The 9,059-nt window shown below is 32.1% G+C and overlaps 2 protein-coding genes across 2 annotated transcripts; one reads left to right on the top strand and one right to left on the bottom strand.

Annotated features, from left to right (window-relative positions):
- Positions 1-2,899: 2,899 nt before the first annotated feature.
- On the bottom strand, positions 2,900-5,010 carry M431DRAFT_456031 (hypothetical protein). Its single transcript, XM_024915316.1, has 4 exons — positions 4,174-5,010; positions 3,686-4,118; positions 3,239-3,615; positions 2,900-3,168 (listed from the first exon to the last, which is right to left on the bottom strand). The coding sequence occupies exons 1-4, from the start codon at positions 4,855-4,857 to the stop codon at positions 3,037-3,039; spliced, it is 1,626 nt and encodes a 541-aa protein (XP_024767034.1). The 5' UTR covers positions 4,858-5,010; the 3' UTR covers positions 2,900-3,036.
- A 454-nt stretch (positions 5,011-5,464) lies between these two features.
- On the top strand, positions 5,465-6,335 carry M431DRAFT_11797 (hypothetical protein; the record flags this gene model as incomplete). Its single annotated transcript, XM_024912018.1, has 4 exons — positions 5,465-5,517; positions 5,576-5,729; positions 5,795-5,909; positions 5,983-6,335. 4 exons carry the CDS (start codon positions 5,465-5,467, stop codon positions 6,333-6,335), a joined length of 675 nt encoding a protein of 224 aa, XP_024767033.1.
- Between the last annotated feature and the right edge of the window lie 2,724 nt (positions 6,336-9,059).

The raw sequence follows: 9,059 nt of genomic DNA, 5'->3' as shown, positions 1-9,059 counted from the left end.
TATATACCTCCTTAGGGATTAATACATTTATAGTATAGGTCCTACTTATATTAATATAAGTTTTTAATATATTATATATAAAAAAGACCTTTTATATATATACTTCTTTAATTTTTAGGTTATTACTTTCTATAGTTAATTTAAGGGTAATAATTTTATTTTTAGTATTTTAATCTTTTACCTAGAGGGCGAAGCTTAATTTAACCTTTTAAAAGTAAATAATATCCTTAATATTAAGTTTTATAAAGCTAATTAATTCTTATTTAGCACTAATAGCTATTATTTTTCTCTAGTTATAATTTAGTAGGACCTAAATAAAAATATAATTATTAAGCTTTTAGTTACCTAATATAGCTTTATTTTTATTTTATTTTCTATTAGTAAAGGCTAGCCTTTTACTATTAGGAGTAGAATTTTTTTAAGTATTATTACCCTTTTACAGCTTTTTATTATAAGTAGTATTCTATAATATAACTTATACCTATATAACCTTAGGGTCCTTTTAGCCTACTTTTTTAATAGCTGCAGAAGCTTTTATTATAGTAAGGTACTTAAAGCTATTTAATTTATCTCCTTTACTATAATATATATTAACTAATACTATTTTAGTTAATTAAGTAGCTTTTTCTTTATTACTTAATTTCTTAAGGTTTTTAGGCCGTTTTTTAAGGTTAATATAAAAGGTAATAAAGTTTTTAAATATAATATTTAAGTATAATTAAACCTATTTTACTATTATTAAAAAAAGTTAAAATAAATATTATACTAAGTAGAAGTTAATAATTATAGTTATACTTAATACTATATTTTATTTAGCTTATTATTATATATTAATTTTATTAATTTAACTTATAATTTTATTTTTAGTAAAAGATTTCCCTTTTTTACTTAAGTTAGTAGTTTTTTTTATATTACTAAAAATAAAGGTAATAAAGCTTTTTAAAGCTATTTATACTATAATTATTATTACCGCTATACTTAATTTTACCTTATTAAAGCTAGGTAAGGGTATTTTATTTATATTAAAGGCTTTTTTAAAATATCTTTTCTTTTTAAAGGTAAAAAAAAGGATTATAACTTCTCCTATTATTAGGCCTAAGGGAGTTACCTCTTTTTAAAGTTAAAAAACTATTATAAGTCTAAGGATAATAGGGTTTATTCTATTTTAATTATCTAAGGGTTTTATAAATATTTCTATCTCTCTAAAGTCCTTAAATAAGATTATAAATAAAAAAATTATAGTTATTTTATTTAATAGTTAGTTAAATAGGTAGGAGTTTTTAGTAGTTAAGTACTTAAAAGGTAGGGTACCTGTAGGTGTAGGAGGGAAGCTTAAAACCTAAATCCCTTTTGCTAGAGCTTTAAAGTTAAAAATTCCTATGTATTTATAATAATGCTAAATATAATGTTTACTTTTTTTTAAGGTTTTTTAATAAGATCGTAAGGTTATCTATAGTAGTTATATATAGGTAAATCTAGCAGCTGCTGTTAGGTAAGTTTTAATTAAAAAAAGCTATAATAGTTCTTTTTTATATTATTCTATTTTTATTTAATATTACTTTATATAATTTTTAAATTTAAAAATATATAGAAGAAATAGTAGCTAAGTATAAAAGCTATACTATATAAAAGACAGCTAATTATTAAGCTTAGTACGGCCTAGTATACCTTAAATAGCGCTATCTTTAGAGGAATTTATAGTAAATTTACCTGGATATTTAATATAAATTATATAAAGAGGGGTATACTATAGTATAAGCCTGCTGAAATAGTAAAGATTTATAAGTCAAAGGGTATTTTATAAAATAATTATATAATTAACTATATAACGGAGAGCTGTTTATCCCTATAGTATAATTAAAGTGGCCTTTAACTTTAAAGCACTTTTAGCAGTGCTAAAAGAAGCGGGGGCTAATTAAGCCGCTTGCCCCTATGGAAGTATACCTTAGGAGGATTTAAGCTTGCTTTATGTAAAACATAGGAAATCTTTTGCATATCTTACTGATTAGGTGGCGATAGAATGATTATTTAAGCTAGTAATCTTTACCGTAGCATTTCCTATGAGTGATGCCAACCTCAGCAAGCCCAACTAGGTATTTAAATCACCTGTTCTCATTACATGGGGCGACAGCGGCTGCTTTATGCTAAGATACCTTGCGGATGGAAATTGGCAATACCAGACGATCCCGATCTAATTAGATCTTCCAGCATCCAGTCCGATGTTTGGGGGAACCTCTTTCAAGTACATACCTGTATTCTTCAGATTTGATCCATCCGCCGAGTTTGCCATGGCCTACTTCGGCGTAGACGAGACGATAATATCCAACCAAGGAAGCGCCGATGCAATGCAGTTAGCGCCGCGCTTCGGCATTAACCAGTATCAGTCTTGTCCGAAATCTCTCGAGCAACCCGGTGCATGTATAGCCGATCTTTGGTGATTGAATCTAAACTAGACGTTCGCGAGAGAGGTCGGCGCATTCTGATTCTGTGAGCATCTTGGAGATTTTGAATGAGGTATTCTTTAGGTCGCTACAGTCTCTAATCTTTGCTGAGATTGTTGGCTTAATGTTGCCTATTGACTCGGCTGATATCCACTGCGCCCGACCTTGTGTGAGAGATTGTGGAAATACACCTTCTATGTTACTCTCGTTCGCTTTATGTGCGACTTGCGAGTTGCACACTTCTCAGTGTAGTGTGGCTTGTGTCTGTAGACACCAATTACGTAGGAACGGTATTACTCCGGCGATCACTCTGTATGCTGTTGTAAATATATAATGGCGTGACGTAAAAAGATGTAAACATTTAGGAGCCTTTTATTGGGTGTTCCCCCATTGATTATTGAGAACGCCTACCGGCCTCTACGTATTAATTTCCATGTAGAGCAGGGAATAGTCATTCAGCCAGAAGAAATCTATTATAGACGACCTACGTATGACCAGAGGTTAAATATTAAATCTATAAGGATATATGAAATCCAACTCTAGCACCCATGCACGTGCACAATTCCGCTAAATTGTGAACAAACTAGTCCTGGAGTTAAATTACTTTGTTTTCGCAGGTTTGTCTTTCATAGAAAAAAGTAGGTTGTGGTAAGATATTTAGTAGGCTAACAAGGAGGATGCCTGCTAATATATCTGACTGTGGTATATTTCCCTTCCCTGTGCATGCCTAAAAGGCCAAGTCAGAATACCTTTAATAATGGATATAAGCAGATTGGTTGATTTCAAAGCCAGCTTACCAATGACAATGCTTTAGGAATTGTGCATTGTTCCCCAATACTCCGCAGTACGTTCTTAACCCAATTTTGTTGCTGATCTGTTAGATCTGGAGCTATTAAAACGGAAGATAATGGCCATATCAAAGTCAAAGCCTGTGTTGTCTTCATCACTGGCATTTCGAAGCAATCTAGCGTTGCCTGAGGATATGATCCGGTGTAATAAGCAGTGATAGAGCAAATTCTGCTGACAGCTTCTTGTATCATACTTGATAATACCGTAAATTCTCTTTTGCAACTGTAGACCGCATTCGGATAAACCACGCTACCTATATTAAGAAGCATAGTTGATGTTATAATCCGCAGAGTGTAAAAGTCATTCCATAGTGTGACAAAGAATTCTACTCAATGGTCAACGTCCATGAATCCAATGAGAATGTTCCAATATATTGTTTTTCTAGTTTTACTTACGTGACTCGTTAACTGTCTGGTTACCGCTGCGAGGTCTATCGATGCCAATGACTGCTATCTTAGAATACACGGTTTCGCGCAGTATCATAGGAAATAGGTCCAATTGTTTTTGAACATACTTAATAGACACGCGCAATTTCTGCATATCCAGTTTCCGTACAGTCATTAGTGAAATATTGGCATTAGTATCCATCTCGGTTACCAGCTTACGAAGCTGAAGCTTGACAATATCCAATAGCAAGCACGCCCTCTCCAGGCCGTCCGCAGTTGATAATTCCAAAGCTTTATGGACATCCTTTGCTGATTCAGAAATCTTTATTGCCTTAATTAAAGTGAATCTAGTAAAATTTCCCGGTAGTTGCCGAAGTATACTTAATAGGCCATAAAGATGAGTCTGCCATGTTCTGTCTGCCGGATCTAGATTGACAACCATCTATAGTTGGTGGTTAGAATAGTGCAATAAATTCCACCCACAAAACATAGCTTACCTCATACAAGGAAAAATGAAAAACTGGAGTAACCAAGGCAAGTGAAGTTGGCCAGTTTGTGAGAGCCTCTCTCAGCTCCCTTATAGCGGAGCCGTATCTTTCAAGCAGATCTTTTCGTGCCGCTATAGTCTGCATAGATTGATGTAGTGAATAGAAGCCCGTGTTTAAAGTATTAAGCACACGCCATACGACTCTTGCGAGATCCTTTCTTCCGGTTCCCAGATCATGGTAAAAATGTTGCCAGGTAGGCTGAAAGTCGACTTTTCCGCCGTAAAGCGGGGTAAATATATTAATAAAGCGATCAATGTGTGGTAAGCCCGCGCTGGTATTTGTTTTGTAATAATCGGAGCTTGATAAGGAACTCATTCCATCCAGTTTGCCCACAATAGCTGAAGGTTGTATCATGAGATCGGCATTGTTGTAAATGGGGCTCCTTTTGTGAGAGGCCGTTGCTTGCTCTTTCTGAGTATCATAACCCAAACAGACTCTCTTCGACTTAGCGCAACGCAGGCAAAACGGACGACTATAGTCGCACCTAATTCGCCTCATCTTGCAGGTTGTGCATCCTTTGCTTGCGTGACCAGGATTGACCATCGTGCCATAAAGCGTCTGCGTAAACCAGTTTAAACAAGGAAGCTCGAAAATAGGGAGTAAGGAAAAGGTGAGAAAGAGAAAACCTATCATCTGTAGTCTACTATGGTTAAAGCTACACCCAGCTCAAGCTTCACCCACGGTCTTTTTTGAAGAGTGCGCAAATTGAAAATTGGTCTGAGAAAACCATGAGTGCACGGAGATAACTGGCAGCGTAATGCGTAATTACGGGTGTCGCTTTAGTCGGGAGATCGCACTAGTGTTTTCGCAAAGCTACTGATGTCTTGGAAAGAATATTAGCACATGTACGAGTACTCGCTTACCTGCGACCCATAGAACTAGATACCTGGTATGGCCAATTGTTGGCAGCCTAAACGCAGTTTATATTATTTCAGCGCTACAGTTCTCGCAAGCCATATGTCCGAAATACTTCCACAAAGATGCTGGGCTCTTTCATTCGACTAAGGCCATCTATTCCATTGGGCACCTGCTCAGGCAGGCTTCATGCTTCGTCACCGCTCGCTCACGACGTTAAGAGTTTGGAACTGCAAATGACCTTTCTGGATCTCTGGCGTGACGACTATAAAAACCCAGTTACGGCCCAGTCTCCAGTCACAGCACTTCTTGTCAGGCCATCACCACATATCCTTTCAAGCACTCTATTCTCATTTACTTTCATACTCCCCTGATTGAATCCATCATGGTTTTCCAACCTATCGAGATTTGGGGCCACTGGGGCGCACCGAATCCATGGTATGTGCTAATGCATGCTGGAATACTTATGAAGCGCAAAACTTATCACATGAATTAGGAAAGTGTGCATCATTCTTGAAGAACTCGGATTGCCATATATGATCCATCAGCTGGAATTTTCCGATGTGAAAGCAGAATCTTATGTTAAACTCAATCCAAATGGGCGCTTGCCTACAATCAAGGATCCCAATACTGGCATTACACTATGGGAGGTGAGTCTTCGTTCTTGTTATTGAGGCATTGTGTTGTGGCTTTCGGGCTAAGAAATTATGTAAAGTCGGGTGCTATCATCTTGTACCTGATAGAACAGTATGACAATGACTATAAATTCTCATTCAAAAGCCTACCCAAAAAGCACTTGACGCAACAATGGCTAGCATTTCAGATTTCTGGTACGTTGGTTTGATATGTATGATCTCTAGCCTTTCTCATTGACTGAAATCTTTTTTTCTTTTACACTCAAAGGCCAAGGTCCCTATTTTGGCCAGGCCACTTGGTTCGCTCGATTCCACAGTGAGAAGCTTAAATCAGCTATCGATCGCTACGTCGATGAGATATTTCGAGTAACGGACGTTTTGAACAGGGCCTTGGAGATAAACGGTACGGGATGGCTCGTAGGAGATAAGATCACATATGCAGATCTGTCTTTTGTAACATGGGCCTCAGTCGGCAGAGGGCTGCTTAAAGAGCTAAACAAAGACGCAGGCTTGGAGAAGTATCCCAAATACATGGCATGGATGAAAGCAATGGAAAGCAGAGATGCGGTCGGAAAAATTCAGAGCAGTATGGCAAAGGGGAGAACTGCCCACGGCTTATAATAAAGAGCTGAGAGATTGAAGGATCATTTCAATTGATAGCGTGGTGTAGAAGTATGCAAAGATTTATTGTGAAAAGAAGATCTAAAGATATATATTTATAGGTACACAGTTCTTCAAAATTTTGAAAAGAGTCTTCCTATTTGCACAGACGTTTTTTCCTATTTGCACAGACATGGTCCGTGCGTAGCGCTAAAGGGTCCGTGCACCCGAAATTTCCAAATCCACTTAAGACTTCACTTATTAAAATAATATAAATATAAAGTTAAAATAAATATTTAAAAAATACAATTATTTAAATCTATATTGAATTTATTATAATATCTTTTTATTTTTCATTTTATTAACTTATTTAAGCCAGAAAGTTTAAATAACTTTAATATAAGATATATATATATATAAGTAAAAAAATAGTTATGTACTTAAGATTTTTATATTATTTATGTAAATAAAAGCTTAATTCTAAAATTTTATTTTATAATTTTATTTATTTATAAAAAGACACTTATTTTAAATATATAATTTTAAATATTAAAAAAATAGGTTTTAAAAATTAAAATTAAATATTATAAAAATATATAATAATATTTTATTATTAAATAAAGTAAAAATATTTTTTAAATATTGTTTTTCTATTTTAAAGGTATTCTATAGCTGTTTTAAATTATTATAAAATTCAGAGGTTGTTAAGTACATAAACTATATCTATGTAAATAAGAAAAAACATCTATGTAAATAAAAAGACTCTTTGAAAATATATATATATATATACTAACTTAAGATAGACGCGCGGTTGTATAATAAGCTGAGCTCCTATAGGGTTAGTATAAAAGGGATTCCTAAGGGATAAACCTTATATTAAGTTTATATTAGCGGAAGGGCTAGGCTAAACTAACAGGTAATTAATAAGGATAAGAGAGTTTATTTATATAATTAATAGATAATACTTCTGTAGTATAATTAAGCGTTATTTTATACTTATAATTAGCTATTTAAACTATTTTAAATAAATATATAAATAAAACTTATATATTTAGTTATGTGACGAACCGGGTCCTATAGGTACTATAGGTTAGCTGTTTCCAAGGGATAAACCTTAGAGTAGTTCTATGGTTTATGTTGGCGGAGCGATTAGGTCGGTAAACGGGTAATCTTATCACCAGCTAGTAATATAAATAAGAGTAGATGTCTGTGTTTTAATCTAATTGTATTATAAATACTGTAATAATAACTGGTTATCTAAGTATTTTAATGAGTGATATAAAGTGAATTTATATACTTAGTTGGTTGGGCTGGATTATTACTAAGTAGTGATAATTCTGTTGTAGATTATCTTAGAGTTCTAATAATCTGTTTATAGATCGTTGGATTATTAAATAATTTAATAATTTGTTTTTAATTAGTTAGTTAGTCTGATGTTTATCTGAGACTGGCTACCCTATAGGCCTATTGTTATAACTATAAGAGTTAGGTTGTAATATAATATCCCCCTCCTGTTAGTCTTATCCCTAAGATTTTACTATAAGTAATACGTTCCCTATATATCTATAGGTAGGTGCTTTTTATTTTATTTTTTATTATTTTATTTAGCTAACTTACTTAACTATAATAAATTATATTACTAAGAGTTTTTATTTAAAAATGTAAAAGTAAAAGAGTTTTTTTAAATTTATTTTAAAAGGTACTGAGAAAATAGATAAGCGCTGTTCCTTCTGTATTTTAAAAAAGTTTAATAAGTACTTACTATCTTTAAATAATTCTTCGTAATACTTAAATTATATATAACTTAATAAATTATACTATAATGTAAAAGGTTTAATTACTAATTAATTAAATTAGGTATTTACTTAATATTTTTAATTAAAAGATAAGCTTAAATCTACTAAGGATACCGTAGCTGAATTAGTTATAAAGGTTTTTTAATTATAAAAATAAAAGAAGATTTAGTATAAGTAAATATATTATACTATTACGTAGGGTATTACTGATTTAGATAAGTTAAATAGGGTTAAGCGTAAGGAAGCGGAGGCTGTTTATTAGGCTGTAATATTATTACCTAATTTAACTAATTCTGTAATTGCAGGTTCTGCGGTTAACGCTATTAATTAGAACGTTTTTAACCCTTTTTTACTAAATTTAAACTTTAGTAAAAGTTATTTATAAAGTTTTTTAAGTATTTAAGGTTTTTAATAGTTTACTATAAGTTTTCTATTTTATTATAGCCTTTTTATTTTACTAAGTATTTAATTTATTAAGTATTTTTGTTAAATCTTATTATTTTAAGTTTTTTAACCTTATATTTAAGTTCTTTGCTTTAAATAATAATTTTGTTTTATATAACTTTACCTATTTCCTCGTTTACTAATGCTTTTTCCAGTAGTAAAATATAAAAATTCAGATATATAGTTTTTTTTTATTTCCCTAGGGTAAGTAAAAGATTTATTTTATAATTAATAGGTTTAATTTTCTTTATAATTTTATAAAGTTTAAGTTTTTTAAAATTAAGTTTATTACTTAGCCTATTTATTTTAATATTTAGCTATTTATTATTTTATAAGTATTAAAGTAGGTAGATTATATCTCCCTTTTTAAAGGTTAGTCCTCTAATTCTTCTAGTATTTGTAAATTTAGCTATTCTCTATTTAATAAATTTAAGTTATACTTATAATTCTTAGTATAGTTCCTTAAGTTTATTAGCTATAATAATAGCTTTACTAGTATTTTCTC

This window comes from Trichoderma harzianum (genome assembly GCF_003025095.1).
Source record: "Trichoderma harzianum CBS 226.95 unplaced genomic scaffold M431scaffold_75, whole genome shotgun sequence".
NCBI classification, from domain to species: Eukaryota; Fungi; Ascomycota; class Sordariomycetes; order Hypocreales; family Hypocreaceae; genus Trichoderma; species Trichoderma harzianum.
Note: the sequence above shows the minus strand (reverse complement) of the source record. Positions and strands in the feature narration are given on the sequence as shown.

Bases quoted from the DNA above. Each gene is read 5' to 3' on its own strand.
- M431DRAFT_456031 (XM_024915316.1), bottom strand. From the start codon at position 4,857: ATGATAGGTTTTCTCTTTCTCACCTTTTCCTTACTCCCTATTTTCGAG. The intron at 4,119-4,173 runs GTAAGCTATGTT...CACCAACTATAG, and splicing joins TTCATTTTTCCTTGTATGAG to ATGGTTGTCAATCTAGATCC. The intron at 3,616-3,685 runs GTAAGTAAAACT...ACCATTGAGTAG, and splicing joins CCAGACAGTTAACGAGTCAC to AATTCTTTGTCACACTATGG.